The following is a 19820-nucleotide window of genomic DNA, read 5'->3' on the forward strand; positions in this document are numbered from 1 at the left end:
CTTTGACTCACAATGCCTTGGTGATATGTCCACACCTCCCGCATGTATGGCACTCCTCCCCCAGCTATAAATTTGTGCTTGAAGCTAGTTTCTATCAAACAACTCTCTCGCCGCTCTCTCACAACCAGGACAAGAATGCAGGCTGCCATGCCACAAAGAATTGTTCTGCTCGTGCTCCTCTTGGTTTCTGGTGCTTGCACCAAAAAGCTTCTCCAAGGCTCCAACCACAGTGATGATGAGGATGATGATGATGATGGCAAGGATGGGGAGACTTTCCCGAAGGCGCGTTGCATGTCCCGTTGTTTGACTTTGCACAGTACAATGCAGGTACAGTAAACTCAATTTTTCAACTACACATAAATCAGCCCTGCTAACATTACTACTGGTGTCATGTTCAGATGTATTATTCATGTTCAAATGCAATTGACAACATGCTTTGGTGCTCTTTTTTAAAATTATTGTCTTAATTATTGTTTAATGCCATTAATATGCTTTACTCTGAATTTGAATATTCCTTTATATTGTCTTTAAAAAAAAATGAATTAAAAATGTGTTATAGCATAAGCATAAAAGCACAATTACTGCAAATATATATATATAGCACAAGGACACACAGTTGAATTATTTTGAATTATCTTGTAACACTGAAAGCGTCTTGACCGCTCGTTGTCATTAAATTTGTGATGTTAATGTTTTTGTGCGTTTTTGTTGTTTTAGTTGATCAGGGGCCGACAAAACAAGTTTGACTTCTTTCTGTCCCCTTTCATTCTTTTGCTTTACTTTGAATTTGAATATTGATTTTTATTTTAAAAATGAATGAAATAAATTGATTGATTGATTGAATATGCATGTGCTATGACTGTATAGTTTGACATTTTTGATTATGATATTTTACAGTATGTGTGGACATACTGTACGTATTTGATAATCTGATGTGAAATGTGTTCAATAATCCTATCCAATTTTGAATAATTCTTCTTATCAAGGATTAAAAAAAAAAATCTATGTTAATTTAAAAACCCTTTCGATTTTGAATAATTAGTTAGCTCTAATTTCTACTCATTTTCCTTTCATTCTTCCATGTTTCACCGGCATAATGGCAGAACAGGCTTTTATTAGTCACATGAGGCTCATTGAAGTTTAATAAAGGACTCTGAGTACAAAAAGTGTCACAGTCTGGTGATCATTTTTGATAAGAGCAACAACAAAAAAAGGATGGAACAAAGAAAACCTGTAGCTGTAAAGCATCACTTGTGACTTATAATAAAACCCTCATTTTCTCTCAGTTAGCACTATTATTGTGGAAGTGCTGAAAGAGTTTACAAATTCTGTCGTCGTTCAAACGCTTTTTTTTCTGTTAGTGCTTATGGCGCTGCAACAGAGTCGGGGTCACGACGTTTCTTCTTCATTAGTAATTCTCTCTTTTTGTCTCCTTTCAGAAGAATGGATTGCTATCCTGGTGCCGTAGTCATAAAGAGTGTGTAAAGGTAGGTCATTTTCGTGCAGTACTTTTATTCACCAAAACTTCTTTGAAGAATTAAGGAGGCAGTCAATGCCATTTCAGATTTAAGCACATGAGCTTATTCAGAAAAAACAATTCAATTGTAGCTTGCTGTTGTATGAGCGTTTAAATTACATTTAAAAAATCATATTCTGGAAATGCAGTATTTATTTTTAAATTTCACAGTGAATTAGGGGGACTTATAAAACATTTAATAAATACAAATAAAAAATGCCAAAGTAGTAGTGTCATGGCTTTGGATTGTCAATTGATGACCTACAATGTAGATGATGATCCATCTATTATTTTTCTACAGTTAATAACACTATTTTAGTCCAACTCTAGGTTAAGTTGGGTGTAATTCCACTTTTGCCCATTAGATGGTGGCACATTTATTTAGTTTGAGATGGTGTGTAACTGAAAGAAGAATGAAAATGTATTATAATTAGGACATAATATTGTCTCTGGTTTCATTCATAAAGCATACAACGTACAATTTTTTTTTGAGGCGGCGTAAAAAGTTTGAGAGCCGCTTAAATTCACAACTGTTTTTATTACAGTTGGAGCTAGTTGTGTACATGCACAGAGCACACTGGCCATTTGACAACGCGACGCTTGGTCTGTCATCTCTCATCTTCCCTTGCGGGCCTCGAAAAGAAATCGCCTCGCTAATACAGAGTGACAATGCCACTTCTTGTGCCGTCGCTGCTTTGCAAATCCCAGCGATGCTTCCTTTTCTGCCCCATTTCCAGATGAAATCATTCACTTTGTTCTCGCTGTCCCGCGAGTGAAAGGAAAAACTTTTTGGCCGAGCTCGAGGGCCGCTCACACTTTTGACGTTAGTCTAGTTGAATAGCAAAAATAGAGAACTTTGCACGTTAGCCCTAGCCAGGGCGAGAGGATTCACACGACTCATGTTGTGTGCTCTTGGGTGAAAGACCCCAGTGCGTAAATTTCTTGCGTCAAAATAGTGCATTTGAAAGATATTTGAGTACAGTAGTTGTGTACTCAGGCGAGTGCTGTTTACTAGTTGGAATCTTGGTTTTGAAGCAGTGGTAGCTGTCCATGAAGACATTTAAAAAATTAAAGAAAAATGTAATAGTCAAAATATATATTCTTTTTTTCAAGACCACACACGCAATAAAGGAAATGCACGTCATAGAAATACCTAAATGCTCGGTAGGTGTGGTTTTCTATCATTTAAAACATTTTATTTAAAAAATTATACAAACCCATAGAGAGCAAGAGCAATAGATATTACAAAAACATTGTCCAAAGAGCGTCTACATTTTTTTAAATCCAATTTCCCCCGTCCCAAACAAACTTAACCTATCATGTCATAATATCAATAATCACGTCCGTACATTTTAAAATCAACCTACAACCGTCACTTTTTGCAGATGTAAAAAACAGAATAACATATGGATGACGTATGTTGAAATGGTTTATCGCTAATCAAACCTGGCGACAGGCTTAGCGGTTAGGATTCCTGGTTTTCACGGCCCGGGTTTGACTCCCGGTATGGGAATGACATTCTTTATATATATATATATATATATTCCCCCCCATACAATAGAACAAATACAAGAAAAAAACAACAACAACAACAACAAAAAACAAGCAAAGAATGAAAGCAAAAAGCATTTAAAAAAAAAAAAAAGGTGGATTGTCATCATATTGAAAAATATGCAAGAACCAGTAAACAATACTACCTGAAATAGATAGAACATATTACAGTTCCTTGTGAGTTGGTGCAGTATTTGGTTATAATCTTTAATAACTGCAGCACATGTGAGATCTAGTTGGCTGAAATATTTCAGGAAGGAAATTACATGGAGAGAGTCACAATTCTTTTTCTAGTTAACAAGCATTTCCCACCGTTTTCTCCTTTTCTAATCAATGGGAAAGCAGCACTAACTGGCACTAATGCACTTATCAGTGACATTGATTAATGGAAATATGTACTTTTGTAGAAAACCCTTTTATCCATGTGCCTTTTAAATTGTCCCATGGTGATAGATAAAGTGGTGTACGCCACTTTCAATATAAGACCTTCAAAATCCTTGAATAAGAGCACTTTCACTACAGTCTTTCACATCAACATGACCAAGACAGATCTGAGGCTGCGCTCCATCATGATTCTACACCCCTGACACCAATTCTGTACCCGAAAATAGGATTTGTAATGGAAAATAGATACATACTGAGGAGCTGGGCTCCGTGTACATTATTTTCATATGTCTATATTATACTGCTCCCAATGGCTAAATCACAATCTACATTCATTCTCTCACTCCCATTTCCTCAACAGTGCCTGTATCCTTGTAAAGGCTCCTGGTCCACAAATAGGAAAAGCAATTGCAAATTGTCATGTGAGGTATATGCATCATAATATTGTCTTTTACGCGGAAAGGGTAGATTATGAAGTGTTTGTAACATCCCATATATGTATTCAGAAATTGTTTCCCGTGAATCACTGGGAATGTGTGGCCAGCTGCGAGTTCCTTCAGACTCTACTGGAGGTGAAGCAAGGCGGCTGTCCGCCTCCGAAAAGGGCCAGTGGCTTCGCGGCCGCCTGCGTCGACAGCTGTGATCACGACGCAGAATGTCCAGCTCAGAAGAAGTGCTGCTCCAATGACTGCGGTCACACATGCCAGACGCCACAAGACCTTTACAAGGGTGAGTGGGGCAACTTGGGGGAAAAAGAAGTTTGTCTGCCAGACGATAGTTTGACTAATTAAAGACTAATTAAGGGCTCAACGCATACACATATGTTGGTGCGGCCGCCATGTTGGATGTGGCAGATCAGCTCCTAAACTAATGAAGTAAATGGGCTGAACTTCATAAAACGACAACTTATATATATATATATATATAAAACCCATAAAAAACATAGCACTGAATTTATTATCTGTTAATTATACTCCCATATACTGTAAGAGTACAATTACAAATTTAATATGTTTATTTGATAAGTGACGCCAAACAAAGGTCTGCAATTGCCTATAAATGCCACAAGACAGCGACAAACCACTGTTATTCTTAAAACAAAGTTGTGGTCTGACCAGAGGCGACTCTAGGGTCAGAGAATTAGGGGTGCTATTAAGACATTTGGTGGTGCTTGGGTGCTTGCAAAGAGCGGGGGGTTTGGGATAAACTACCAATGCTTGGTGTTATGTTCCCAATGGACTGTAGAACTCCCTCAAGGCAATCCGCCCCCCCCCCCCCCAAGGGACTCGCTATGTCTTGTTATTGTATCGCTCTTGGACTGTATCGTTACAGCAACATATATATTGCTATCTTCATAATGATACATTAAAATAACAAGACTCTGCCATAACAATTTGGAACTATCAAATGATCCATACAAATAACAATTATACTACATTTCTCTATCCATCTACTACAACTTACTCAGGGTTGGGTCATTGGAGGAGCGGCATGAGCAGGGAAGCTTAACTTCTTCCTCCCTAGCCACTTCATCAAGCTCTTCTGGGGTAAACCCAAGACTTTTACATTGACACGTCTGTGAAAGTGCATTGGCCGGGAATCGAACCCGGGTCCCTCGCATGGCAAGCGAGAATTCTACCATTGAACCACCAATGCTCTGTGATGGCTGGCCAATAGGCAAAACATTTTCAAGGGACTCGCTAGTTATCTAGAATTACCCTCACGGCAGAGTTGCCATAATGATACTGTTTTGTTTTTGTTGTTTTTTGTTACGAAAACAACACAGTGAGATGATGCTCAATTGCGGTAACAAAACTTGCTGATTTTGCAGTTGATAATATCGCATTGAGGAAACATATTAGAACATTTTAAGACTAAGCTGCTGCTGACTCTTATACATTACCAACACTTAATGCTAACCACGCATCACAATTTCAATAAATTGTGAGAACAGATTTGAGACTCTGCTGCTGCATCTGAGAAGGTAATTTGCATTGGCTGGTAATCAAACCCAGGCCTCTCACATGGCAAGCGAGAATTCTACTACTAAACTACCAATGCTTGCTTATTCTGCTTCATGATTAGGCTAAAGACCTCAACGAAGGTAAAGTATTTGTGGATATGGCTGTTAATGTGCCGTTTTTGGAATGTAGAGTAATTGCAATATTACAGGAGTTAATCCGATAAGGGGTTAATAAACGAAAAACAATAGAAAACTCTACCTTAGACACATGCTGTACATGCCTTCAGCTTTTTCTTGAATGTTTTACAAATGCTCAAAGTGGCCACCACCAGCAGCATCATGAAGACTTGATGGTAAATAACTACACATCGGGATCACGATCAATAATGATAACAGTAGATTACGATACATTGCTCAAACAAATCTCAACATAAGCTGCTGCTGTCTCAGTAAAAAATAAATTGCATTGGCCTGGATTTGAACTCAGACCTCTCACATGGCAAGCAACAATTGTAACACTGAACTACCAATGCTAGTTTTTTGAATACCGTGTAGACCTCCAACAAAGGATAACATTATCAAGGGACGTATCGCTTTTGGAATGTATCATAGCAACATATATTACTATTCTGATAACGATACTTTGCAATAACAACACTCTGCAATAACGATTTTGGAAATATCCAATGCAATAGCAATTTTAACAACACTTTGAGATATCAACACTTGCCGATAACCATAAATATGTATACATTGAGATGATAATTCATAGCAGTAATGCTACATTACGATACGAGTTCAATAATAACTGTCGATAGCAAATTTGAGAATCAGCTGTTGCCTCTGTAAAGATAAAGTGCATTGGCTGGGAATCGAACCCAGGCCTCTCACATATGAAGCTAGCGTTGTACCACTGAACTAACAATGCACTGTGCTGGCTAACAAATAGGGTGTAGACCTCCCTCAGAGAAATTTCAAGGGACTTGTTCTTGGAATGTGTTATAGCAACATATATAATGCTATCATCAAATTATAAAATAACAAGACTCTGCGATAAAAAATTTGGAACTATCCAATGATCCATACAAATAACAATTATACTACATTTCTCTATCCATCTACAACTTATTCGGGGTCGGGTCATGGGGGCAGCAGCACGAGCAGGGAAGCCTAACTTCTTTCTCCCCAGCCACTTCGTCAAGCTCCTCTGGGGAAATCCCAAGACTTTTACATTGCGCCAAAAAATTTGAACAATTTGAGAGTAAGCCGCTTCTGTGAAAGTGCATTGGGCAGGAATCGAAACCAGACCTCTGGCATGGCAAGCAACAATTGTACCACTGAACTACCGATGCTAGTTTTTGAATACCGTGTAGACCTCCAACAAAGCAAAACATTATCAAGGGACGTATCACTGTCGGAATGTATCATAGCAACATATATTACTATTTTGATGACGATACTTTGCAAAAACAACACTCTGCGATAAGGAATTTGGATATATTCAATGTGATAGCAATTTTAACAACACTTTGAGATAACCATAAATAACTATATATTGAGATAACAATTCATAGCAGTAATGCTACATTAAAATACGAGTTTGATTATAACTGTCGATAGCAAATTAGAGAATGAGCTGCTGCCTCTGTAACGGTAAAGTGCATTGGCTGGGAATCGAACCCAGGCCTCTCACATGGGAAGCGAGAATTCTACCGCTGAACTACCAATGCTTGCTGCTATTTACCCAGTGGGCTGTAGTCCTCCCTCAAGGCAATTTCAAGGGACGCTGTATTCTGTGTTCTTGGAATGTGTCATTATAGCAACATATATATTGCTATCATCAAATTATAAAATAACAAGACTCTGCGATAAGGATTTTGGAAATATCCAATGCAATAGCAATTTTAACAACACTTTGAGATATCAACACTTGCCGATAACCATAAATATGTATACATTGAGATAACAATTCATAGCAGTAATGCTACATTACGATACGAGTTCAAATATAACTGTCGATAGCAAATTAGAGAATCAGCTGTTGTCTCTGTAAAAGTAAAGTTCATTGGCTGGAAATTGAACCCAGGCCTCTCACATGGGAAGCGAGAATTCTACCACTGAACTACCAATGGTTGGTGCTGGCTGACAAATAGGGTGTAGACCTCCCCCAGAGAAATTTCAAGGGACTTGTTGGAATGTGTTATAGCAACATATATAATGCTATCATCAAATTATAAAGTAAGACTCTGCGATAAGAATTTGGAACTATCCAATGATCCATACAAATAACAATCACACTACATTTCTCTATCTATAGTATTACAACTTACTCGGGGTCAGGTGATGAGGGTAGCAGCATGAGAAGGGAAGCCTAACTTCTTTCTCCCCAGCCAAACCCAAGACTTTGTGGCAGTGCATTGGCCGGGAATCGAACCCGGGCCCCTCGCATGGCAAGCGAGAATTCTACCATTGAACCACCAATGCTCTGTGATGGCTGCCCAATAGGCAAAACATTTTCAAGGGACTTGCTAGTTATCTAGAATTATCCGCGCGGCAGAGTTTCCATAATGATACTGTTTTTGTTGTTGTTGAGCTGCTGCCTCTGTAAAGGTAAAGTGCATTGACTGGGAATCGAACCCGGGCCTCTCGCATGGCAAGACAAACTTCTACCACTGAACAACCAACGCTTGGTGGCAGTGTTCAGCCCCAATAGGCTGTTGACCTTCTGTGATCATGCTTTAGGAATTATGCAATGCAATAATAATTTCTAACAATACATTGTGGTAAAAACACTTTTTTGTTTTTTTGTTTCTTACTGTAATTTTGTTGTTTAAATATTACTTTTAAACTCTATGGTTTATATATATTATAGCTATAAGTTTCTAGCTTGTTAAAAATAACACACAGTACAATATATATATATATGTATATATATATATATATATATATATATATATATATATATATATATATATATATATATATATATATATATATATATATATACACACACACACACACACACACACACAGTATATACTCCAAGATTTTCGGGGTGCTATTGTTCACTTTTTTCACCCCCCAAAATGAGCTACGTACGCGTCTTGGTCTGACTATAAAGCTCGCTCCTCAGCGCAACATTAGTACTTGGCACCAGGCTGCCACCAGATGGCGTCAAAGCATTTTTTATGACATCGCTTTGGCCTACACACAAGAACCACAGTACAGGTAAGGAGAGGATAGGTTCCTCCCATAAAACTGTGAATATTGGTGGGAGCAAATATGTTTAAGACGTTTTGAAGTTATTTCTGAGAATTGTTAACAACTTCCTTATTACATGTGGAAATCCTGAGATCGACGGTGTAGTAGCAATTGTGGAGATACAATATACCGTGAACTGTTTTTTTTTTTTTTACCATTTCTGACTTTTTGGGCCCAGTTAAGACGGCGCTGCGTCCCCCACTATATAAAAACCGTGAGAGCATTCATTCGCAGGGTGTGGCCGCTCTGGATCGCCTCATTGTCAGCGGTGTGCATGTGCACATCACACATCACAGTAGAAAGATGGAAGTGTGATGATGGCACCGGCATGGAATCTTTACAGCACCTTGTTGTCATGGCCTGGAAAATATTCCAGCCACGAGAAAAATGAAATGGTTATATTTTGATGGCTCAAATGTGTAGTTATATGTTGGCATGAGAATGATGCGAGATAATGTAGCATCCATGTTTCCGGGTCATATAAGTGGTATATGATTGACAATTGCATGGTGCGTGTTTTAACATTTTCAGCTGACACACCCACATTTTTTTTTTTTAAATTTATGCATTTATTTATTTATGAATTTTGAAGCCTCATTAGTCATTTCACATACGTGCCAATTTTGTAATCATTCAAGGCACGGTTGGACATTTATTTTCACTTTACATTTTATTTTATTGTTGTTTGATGACTCCCATTAATCTCCCAGGGGCTCCACTAAAACCAAGGAAGGAACTGAGCTTTGAGGAGGTTCCCCCTGGCCATCTGGAGGTGCACTGGTCCTCCAGGTTCAATATCTCCGCCGAGCCTGTGGTCTACATCCTGCAGACAAGGTGGAACTTTGGCATTCAGCCCAGCGACGCTGCTGCCGTTTCTTGGCATGTGGTTGCACAGGTTAGTGGGCCGCTTACCGACGTGAGAATTTATGTTGTGTACTACGATTTTTTTTTTTTTCTAAACCGAATACCACACTTGATACTTGCTAGACCACAGAGCAGAGAGCCCGATTGTACGACATCCGACCGGGCCGCTGGTACCAGTTCAGAGTTGCGGCTGTCAATGCTCACGGAACCCGAGGTTTCACCTCTCCTAGTCGACACATTCAATCCAGCAGAGGTCAGCAAACTTTGGAACGTTTGTAAGCTCCCTGTAAACAAAATAAATGTCTTCTGAAATTGATACAGCAAAGACAATATGTTGATAACCCTACAAAATTCGAATTAGCTAGCTAACAGCTACCTAGCTAACACCACATTCAGAAATGATCTTTAAACATGTATAATGTAATTAGAAACAAGAAACTCTAGTTCACTTAAAAGAGTACTTAAAGTCTTGTGACTCGACAACTCCATCCTCAGACCCTGCTCACCCTCCCGCACCGTCTGAGCTGAGAGTGACCAACATTACATTAGCCTCAGGCCAGTTGGTGCGGGTCCAACTAAAGTGGCGCATGCCCGAAGACCTCGATGTCCCTGTTCATCACTACAAGGTCAGCTGGACTTGGACTTTTATTGGCCAACCTGCTGTTTCCTCCTTGGCCAAGAGGAGGAAGCTAGCAAGTGAGGTAAGGGCTGTTATGACCACTTTAATTGTGGAAATGGACACAAAACGTCACAAGTTCATGTGGAATCTTCTATACAGAAGCAGGTGGTTTTAGACGGCATGCGGTCCGACTGCACATGTAGTGTGGAAGTCCAGGCTGTGTCCTACTGGAAACAAACCCAGCTGAAAGGACCCCGGGCCATCGTACGCTTCAGCACTCAGCTCAGTATGTACTTTGCCATTGCATGCTAATGCATCGCCTTTGAAGGATATTTTACGTTCTATCTATTTTATAGACTCGAGCGCCACACTAAAATCCTCCACGGCTGACAGCTTGCATGTGGGGACACCATTCTACCAAAATGGACAGCTTCGGGTTCACGTTTACTGGCAGAGCAGCACGGGTGCGTATGAGCGCATGCTTCATTTAATAGGTGCAAATGTGCAAAACTTTATAAATAAATAAGATTGTAATGTGTCGTAGAGAGCATTTTAAATTGTGCCGCCATACTTTTTTAGTGCATAATTGTGACCTTGCTAAAGTAACAACCTGTTAATTTAGTTTTTTTGCCTTAATCGTCTCAAGATGATTAAGGGCACCTTTGCTAAAATTGCTTACAACCTCATTTGAACAGATCCTGCAAAATCATTAATTATCAATGAATAGGATATATTGAGCATTTGGTTCAATTTTTTGGTGTTACTTACACCATTACTGTATTTTATGAAGGGGAAAATATATAGCTTTGGACAAATTTGAGAGATCAAAACAAAAAATGTTCTCTTTTTTTGGCATTTGGATCATTTTTGATTCTACAAATTGTTCCAAATGCCAGTGTTTGCATTTGGAATCTGGGAGATATGTTGACAATAGTTTATAATAAAACAAAAATGTTTAGTTTACTCAAAACTGCCTACAGTGTTAATAGCAAAATTAAGAATTATTGCACTGTTCTCTTAAATTTTCCAGTTGTAAATACAGTATACTGTACTGTAACCCCTTACAATATTGCAGTATTTTCAGTTAAAACCTTTTTTTTTTTTTTTTGTGTGTGTGTTAAATGTTTACAGTGTGTTAAAAAGTGTGTAGGATAATGCGTATCTTAAGGCTTAAACTATAAAAAAAAATATATATATATTTTTTATTTTAAATTAGGCACTTTCTTCACATTTTATGCTTCCAAAATAATTTTTGTGCTCACATAAATTTAACTCCTTAGGAAGTGTGTTTTAATAAATTTAAAAATGTATCGTTGACATACTGTATTTTAAGGCTAATGCGGATAACTTGCGTGATGAACATGGGATTAATGTATACAGACGCTCCCCTACTTACGAACATTCGAGTTACGAACAACGGTGCATACGAACATTTCTGCGCGTACACTATGTCGAAAAATGTTTGGAAAGAAATGCTGTAAGTTCGATTTTGTATTGCGCGTAGTGCTTCTTTCCGCCGCTAATACCGACGATTGGCGCTGTGAGAGCTCATTGGAGGCTGAGCAACGTGGCGAGGAGGAGGAGGAAGAAACGCCGGTCCCCATGAAGCAGGAAATAACTTTTGAAGCCGATTCCAGCGACGACGAAGAATCTCTCATGATATAAAATCCTCCTCTTCCTCCTCCTCCATCATCTCCTTAAGCATCGAGTACATCTTCCAAAAGTAAGTTAAACTTCATTTTATTTATCTTATTACGTACATGTACATACTGTGTGTGTGTCTTTCGCTCTCTCTCTCTAACATACGTAGTACAGTACAGTACTGTACGTATTCTCTCCATTTTATTAAAAGTTTTTTTCAGTACAAACCAATGCAGGTTACTTGTACAAGCCTTAAACATACTTATATAAACCTTCAATATACTTATATAGGCTTTAAACATAAATTATAATACAAAATATAGCACTGAAGCAACTTACGAACAAATTCACCTTACGAACGATCGTCCGGAACGTAACTCGTTCGTAAGGTGGGGAGCGTCTGTATTGTACTTTAGTACTTAGGAAATATTTGTTTTTTTTTCTGTTAAGAGTGAGAAACTCATTAATTTCCGAAGTTTTTCTTTGTGTAGACCCTTCAGTTGAATACTACCGAATCCAGTGGGTACCAGAGTATTGCGAGCACAAACAAAGCGCACGCAGAGAGAAGACCAGCACACAGGTTGCTCATTCATCATTCTTAAAAGTTGCTAAATGTTACGTAGAACAACCTGATTAGTTTTTTTCGTGAGCATTTTAATGTTGATTCATGGATGAGAATCACAATGGAAAATTAACTTTTGAGCCCCGTCGGGTTAGGAAAATGCATAGCTAATATCCGTAAGTGAATGTTGTGTGTTGGCTTGACCCCAGGAGACCTTCACCAGCCTGCAGGGTTTGCTCTTCTCCTGTAAGTACAAAGTCCTACTGCAGCCTGTCAGCCGGACCAGTCGCCCGCCAGCCAAGAGCATCTGCTTCATTACGCCTTCCTGTTCTGCCATCCAAGCCAAGAGTCCAAAACCCATAGCCTGTAATGGAGAAACATGTAAGGGAACTATGTGTTAACCAGTTCACATACAGTATTTTTATCATCCTTCTTTTTTGGAAGTATGAAATAATCCGAAACCTTGGACATTGTCTGTCTTTTATGGAATGTTTCCTCTTGGCTTGCCACCATTGCACCAATTTACTTCTTTGGTTTATGGTTTTATTGAACATATAAACATAAAGAAAACCACATTACAAGTTTAAAATATAGGTTGATGTAAAAAAGAAAAAAGAAAAACAAGAATAGGAAGAAAGAAAACGGTTTATTTGTTAAAAAGGGGTAGGAGGAAGTTAAAAACTGATCTAGTCCTACCCCTTAATTGTTTTATGTTGATAAAATGATAAGATTAATGTATTTCAACAAAAGGAAATGTATAAAACTAGTCATATATACAAGTGCACTTTAACATACGCACATTTGCCAGCAACACATTTACATGAAATTCATAGGCATATACCATAATACATTTATGAATCATATCCTCATTCTCACATATACAATTTTCATTACACTCATACCGATACATCCAAAGAAATTACAGCATATATACAATTTTAACAGCTCATGTCTGATGTAATTTTTTAAAACTTTGCTTTTAAACATTTTTTTTTAATTCAGCAAGTGACTGACATCTTTTCAGGTCAGTTCCAAAATCATTCCACAAATTAACACCTTTTACAGAATTACACCTTTGCTTAATATTTGTTCTTGTTTTTTTTTTTTGTAGACACTTGTACCCCTTGTGAGGACTCTCTCTAATTTCAAACAGCTTCTGACTACTGTGGCAGAGTAGATTGTGTACTTTATACATTATTTGCGCTATTTTAAATTTAACTAAGTCGTAAAATGTCATTGTATTTGATTTAATAAATAGAGAACGATTTGGTTCTGTATATTTCGATCAATTCATAATTCTTATGGCTCTTTTTTGCTGTTTAAAAACAGGATCGGTATTTGTTTTATATGCCTTTCCCCAGATTTCCACACAATAGGTCAGACATGGTAATAATAATAAACAATATAATGTGTATAATGATTTCTTATTTAGGACATCTTTAGTTTTAGAGATTATCCCTATAATTTTTGACATTTTCCTTTTGACATTATCTATGTGTGACTTCCAACATAATTTTTCATCAAGAATTTTTATTTTATTTTCATAAACTCTTTTACCATACCAAATTTACCATAATTCTGACCTGCTGTGTGGTTTGTCTAATACCAAAAACTGTAAACTTGGTTTTATTAAATTTTAGTGATAATTTGTTCATATCAAACCATTTTCTCAATGTGTTTAATTCATACTCTACAGTAGTCAGAAGCTGCTTCAGGTTCTCTCCTGAACAGTAGAGAGTTGTGTCATCGGCGAATAAGACACTTTTGAATATTTTTGAGACACAACAGATATCATTTATATACAATATAAATAATTTGGGGCCTAGCACAGACCCTTGGGGGACTCCATGAGTAATCTTCAAGTGTTTTGATTGTATATTGTTAAACTGTAAGTACTGATATCTATTATCCAAATAACTTTTCATCCATTTATATGCCAAACCTCTTATGCCATATTTTTCTAATTTATTAATTAGTATAGAATGATCTATAGTATCAAACGCTTTTTTTAAATCTATAAAAATTCCAACAGTATTTTTTTTAAATTATCTATGTTAGTAGATATTGCTTCTACGAGTTCCATGACTGCCATTGAGTTGGTCTGTTTATCTCTAAACCCATATTGGTTTTCACTTAAAAGCTTATGTTTTTCAATAAAGTTGTTCAGTCTATATGAAAATAATTTTCCTAGAATTTTTGAGAACTGTCGCAGCAGTGATATTGGTCTATAATTAGTGAATATATGTATTTTTCCATTTTTCTGAATAGGAATAACTTGCTATTTTCATTTTTGATGAAAAAACGACAAATTACATACATATGTGAAATTTTGCACAACATATTCTACAACACTTTTCACTAATGTCACATCAATGCTGAAGGAGTCAGTGGACTTTTTATTTTTTAATATTTTAACAACATGTAATACTTCTGTATCATTAACAGCATTAAGTCACATAGTGGATGAATTCTGTTCTACATGGGATAATGCGTGTGTATAAAGTAACATTAGCCAGTTTGTGTTAACCTTTTTTGTAGTCCAATTATGAGTTACTCCTTTAATCGTTTCAGCACGACTATCATGTGTAAATGCCATACAAATTCAAAATGTGCCTGTGAAGTTTAGATATCAAATTTAGATTTATTTATTTTTTTAGAGAAGAAAAGTTTTATTTTGTAGAGATGATGAACATTCTCAAGAATAAAAATGGATTTTTGCAAGGAAAATTTGGAATGTTAATATATAGTTTAACAAGGAGTGAAAGTAATAAAAACAACTTTATTCAAGTAGGAATGTTGCTGATACATCACAGTTATATCATTGCTTGAAGTAATTCGTATATTAGAATCGTCTTATTATCAAATCAAATGTATGCTTGGAAGTTTTTTTTCTAAAATAATCCGACAAGTTATTGCTAATCATTTTTGCAGACCCCCAAGCTACCTCTTCCAGACCCCCGTCTGAGAACCCCTGTAGTGTGTTAGTAGTGCGCTGTACACCCCCTGTGGTCTACACACTTCAGCGCCTATTGTGCGAACATAATTCTGTATTATATTGTAATATTGTATTGTACACCCCAAACCAGTATGCATAATGAATCACACATTCAGAGTTGATTACAACATGAATTTATTCTTACAGTGACTCCTCGGAAGACTCAGATCAAGCCAACCAACCTGACAGTTTCCTTCAAGCTACATGGCGGTAACCTGACTGGAATCTTTAACTGGGATGTGTCTGCTGGACCATCTCGGCCTCACCTAACTGGCTACCAGGTGACCCTGGTGGAGGTCACGTCAACCAGTCGATTCAATGATGACAACATCTCCCAATCCCAGATCTTAACCCCAGTCAGTACAAAACCACAAGCACATGGGTTATTTCAAAATTGGAGGACTTTTTCTGCACCTCCATGAAATTTTAAATAATAACAATTTAAAATACAAAACAGCGCATGAATTCATAAAAAAAAAAAAAATACTTTTCCCTCCCTCTTGTTGGTGAATTTATGTCAAAAATGTCAAATCAAATTTTGTACTGGTAGTCTAGTGGTACATGCTGCTGCCTTTCTTGCAGAGGGTGTTCAATTCTTGGCCAGCTCCCTATTGTCATTGCTGTTCCCAAGCCCCAAATTTAAAAATGTTGTCAGAAAGGGCATCTGGTGTAAACACTATTCCAAAAAAGTCTCAGCAGAAATGAGATCATCTACTTTTCTAAAACTCCTGTTCATATTTTCAAATATTTAAGTCGTAATGGATTGTGTCACTCAATCCAACGCAACCCTGTTGTATGTGTTAAACAGAAAGACATTAGGCAAATATGTCTTTAAGCAGTTAGCATAGAGGCTAACACGGTTAGCATCTATTTTTAAATTAAAACTTCAACATCAACATTGATTTACATCTGTGCTTATGTATTTAGGGTAATATTAAAAATTAATTTAGGTTTCAAATAAAACCTAATTCTATTTAATTAGTTGTAGCGTATGGATTCTCCAACATTTTTGAACTACTTAGCTATCACAGCTAGCATGTATTTTTAAGCAAAAACTAACATTGATTTACATCCCTGCTTATCTAATGAAGGTATTATTAAAATAAATGTTGGGTTCAAATAAAATCTAATTCTATTGAATTATTTGTAGTGTTTTTATTCGGCATTTTTTTTTTTAACTACTTCGCCATGTTTCTTGACAAGTTAGCTTAGTAGCTAACAAAGCTAACATGTACTCTTGAGCAAAACCAAACATTAACATTGATTTACAACCCTGTTTAAGTAATTAGAGTTAGTAATAAAAATAGTATTCAAATACAATTGTATTTTATGTACTTAATTGTAAAATATTCATTTAACAATACTTTTAAATATATGCTTTCAAGTGCCTGTACAGGGTCTTGCAGCAAAAATTATACGACAAATAATACATCTCTAAAATTGTACTGTTCATGGGTGATCTGGATGAATCGAATTACAGTATGTGATGTTTTATCACCTGGTTTTCTTGAAAACATACAATAAATAAATGGTCAGATTTTCAAAAAAGTTGGTGCCCAAATTGTCCCCCAATTCTGGAATGACCCATATGCAAAATTTTGCTTTGCTGTGCTATTCTCCACACACACACCTCCCTCTCTTACTGTGTTTCCCATCACAGGACATTAACATTCTGGCAGTTTCTGACCTACACCCTGCCAGTGTCTACACGTTTGAGATCCGAACCATCACTGCAAACTGTGATGGTCCAGCCATCAGCAGAACCTTCCAGACTCCAGGACTCCAACATGTCTCAAGGCATCGGAAATATGACTAATAATCAAACAAGATGAGGAACATCGCTACAATTAGCCAGTCAGTCAGAGGCACTGACCTGTCAGCCAATCAGAATGCACAACCTAGTCTTGCTAAATTCAAGGAGGCGTTAAGCCTCAGCTACTGACAAAGCAACTCCTAACATAGAAATTATGTAACTAATTAAATAACTTCTTCCTTTCATTGTTCCAAGTTTGAGAACCTATTTAATTTGCGGCTGAAAACCCATATGTTGTTTGCCTTCATTGTCAATGAGTGTCACCTTGGAGTGTATTTACAAAAAAAGGTTGTATAATGTTGGAATGATAGTTTATGTTAGTTAGTGTAAATTATGTATATAATGTCTATAGCAGTTGTGTTATATTTTCTGCGTAGCTGTATGTACTAAACCTAATAAGGAGAGCTATTGTACAAAGATTCAATATAGAACTACATTGATCCTATGCCCACCTTGTAGTGCATGTTCTCTTGGATTTGCCATTTTTCCTTATTATTTTTGCCCTAATATATATATATATATATATATATATATATACACACATATATATATACATATGCTCAAAAGTGTTTTTACAATTGTTTCAACCTGATTTTGTCGTTCAATCTGAACCATTACATTTTATATGAAATAACAGGTGTAGGTTTAGCATTGTTCTTTTTTAAAAATCAATTGTGTAGTCAAAACTAAATTAAAAAGAGTTTTTGGTCAATTTATGTAGGTGCAAAAAAGTAAGTGAACCCTGAGCTGCATTGCTTAAAACAAGCAGTCAAGTAGGATCAGGTAGGACAAATTGGTAGCTAAACTAACCACTGAAATGGACCAATGAAATGAGAGAGGTTTAGCAAAGAAATTGTGCATCACTGACTGAAACAGAGAGAAAATCACATCACTTTAGTCTTACCCAGGTGAACCCATACAGGTCAGTCATGCTGAGAGGAAGAGAAATCTCAGCGGACATCAGCAAGTGGGTAGTGACCAAGTCCATTATTTTCAATGTCAGCATTGTAGATTGGGCTATGAATAAACATTTAATAAGGTTATTTTAATATTTTATACAAAAAATCTGACCATGCCTGCAGAGTTCACAAACTTTTGAGCAGCACTGTATATATTATATATATTCCAGCCCACTGTTATGTACTGTAGCAGTCTGGCTAATTTAAGCAATTTTCTCTGCTCATGACGAGACGAGTAGAATCAATGCTGTCTTCACAGTTCGTGGTCGCTTTTTTATGTTTGGGTCTCTAAGTGCACCTCATCACCAAGTAGTCATGGTTAATCCACGCTCGCCATTGGCCTGGCAGTATATAGGGCAGGATAAGGATTGGCTTGCTTATGAGACAAATGTAATTTCAGTAAGACAAAAATAGCATGTGTAAAGTGTAGTATATCTATTGACTTTTGGGGTATTCTGGCAAAAGCTTGTTAGAGATATTAGAAGTTTTTTTAAATGATAAAAAAAAGAAGCATAATATGTTCCCTTTAAATTCTTCATATAATCATATTCCTAGCACTCAGCATGGCTATAGGGAAGCTTTTCGTTTAAAGTACATTTTATGCCACGCCAGCAGGATTAAATTTCACAAATGTTGCAGAGGGGAGGATCTTGAGAATAGCCTGTAAAATATTAATGTCCCCTCATCTTTATATAAATGATGCATTAATCTGAATGACACAACTGCGGCATTATACAGTGGGCAGAGGAAATGTATTTGTTGCTAAACCAAATAAGGATTATTTGGCCTTGGAGGTCTGTGGATATTTGTACTGTAATGTTTCAATGGACTAAAGACTGGTTGGTACGAGCAGGATTTTAGCCTCAAGGTTGCACATTATAAAGTGTTGAGTGCCTGTGTGTGTGTGGGGGGGGGGGGGGATGTTTGGCACAAGCTGCAGTAAATAATAAATAATAACAGAAAATAAATATTGACTACCATATACTATTTACTTCTATGTATTTTATGTTCATCTCGGCATTACGCTAGTGAGATGGGCACAATACCCCCCCCCCCCCCCCATCACTTTACATCCAAAGCGTGACATCTTTGCAGTGCTTCCTGGCACTTTTTCCTCCTTACTGGTGATTTGTGTTCCAAGGCTGATCCTGCACCTGTGGGATGTGCAGTCTCAACTCTCCAGCACTAAAATAGAAAGATCACCCACAAAGGAGGTTTATGCTGAAATCAATCACTTTAAAACAAATGCCCCTTTTAAAAGGTGCAAGACCATCGCGTCCTTTCATGGAAAACACACATGCATCAAGAAAAAAAACCAAAAAAAAAACCTTACTGAGCGTATCTATATCTATCCATATGAAGCTTTAACACGAAAATACAATTAAGGCCTCTGTCACCTACCTGCCAGAGGATAATCCCTACGGTGTTTTTGAGTGACACATTATGTCAGAGGTAGTTTAGGTTAAATTACAGAAACACACACACACACAGTATACTTCCTTTTCAGGGCTATGCCAATCACAGTTTCCAATGTATGCGCTTCAAATCTTTGGGGATTACTATTTCAAAGTGAGTTTAAATTACCTGACAGAAGATAGACCAAGTGCCGGAGGTGAAGATATGCTCATTTTCAACGCTCCACCTCGTTTACCTTTATGCCTACAACATTCAGAGATTGTTGTTACAGTGATC

General features: G+C 37.1%; 1 protein-coding gene and 4 non-coding genes across 6 annotated transcripts; 1 reads left to right on the forward strand and 4 right to left on the reverse strand.

Annotated features, from left to right (window-relative positions):
* The first annotated feature begins 114 nt into the window (after positions 1–114).
* LOC144056424 (anosmin-1-like) lies at positions 115–18995 on the forward strand. 2 transcript variants are annotated; one of them, XM_077573242.1, is made up of 13 exons: positions 115–327; positions 1440–1487; positions 3813–3878; positions 3958–4180; positions 9386–9570; positions 9663–9792; positions 10035–10240; positions 10318–10444; positions 10515–10622; positions 12291–12379; positions 12571–12742; positions 15504–15712; positions 17017–18995. In XM_077573242.1, the coding sequence occupies exons 1-13, from the start codon at positions 136–138 to the stop codon at positions 17170–17172; spliced, it is 1911 nt and encodes a 636-aa protein (XP_077429368.1). In that variant the 5' UTR covers positions 115–135; the 3' UTR covers positions 17173–18995. The 2 variants fall into 2 exon arrangements, with proteins under 2 accessions (XP_077429368.1, XP_077429377.1); XM_077573251.1 differs by having other exon boundaries at positions 1443–1487.
* On the reverse strand, positions 5037–5107 carry trnag-gcc (transfer RNA glycine (anticodon GCC)). Its single transcript has one exon. It is a non-coding gene; the product is annotated as a tRNA-Gly (tRNA).
* trnag-ccc (transfer RNA glycine (anticodon CCC)) lies at positions 7074–7144 on the reverse strand. Its single transcript has one exon. It is a non-coding gene; the product is annotated as a tRNA-Gly (tRNA).
* On the reverse strand, positions 7476–7546 carry trnag-ccc (transfer RNA glycine (anticodon CCC)). The gene has a single exon. It is a non-coding gene; the product is annotated as a tRNA-Gly (tRNA).
* Positions 7828–7898, reverse strand: trnag-gcc (transfer RNA glycine (anticodon GCC)). Its single transcript has one exon. It is a non-coding gene; the product is annotated as a tRNA-Gly (tRNA).
* Positions 18996–19820: the final 825 nt, after the last annotated feature.

The sequence above is a fragment of the Vanacampus margaritifer genome, chromosome 1 (genome assembly GCF_051991255.1).
Source record: "Vanacampus margaritifer isolate UIUO_Vmar chromosome 1, RoL_Vmar_1.0, whole genome shotgun sequence".
Classification (NCBI taxonomy): Eukaryota; Metazoa; Chordata; class Actinopteri; order Syngnathiformes; family Syngnathidae; genus Vanacampus; species Vanacampus margaritifer.

Coding starts and splice junctions, on each gene's coding strand:
- LOC144056424 (XM_077573242.1), top strand. CDS start 136: ATGCAGGCTGCCATGCCACAAAGAATTGTTCTGCTCGTGCTCCTCTTG. Junction 328..1,439: donor CTTTGCACAGTACAATGCAG/GTACAGTAAACT, acceptor GTCTCCTTTCAG/AAGAATGGATTGCTATCCTG. Junction 1,488..3,812: donor GTCATAAAGAGTGTGTAAAG/GTAGGTCATTTT, acceptor TTTCCTCAACAG/TGCCTGTATCCTTGTAAAGG.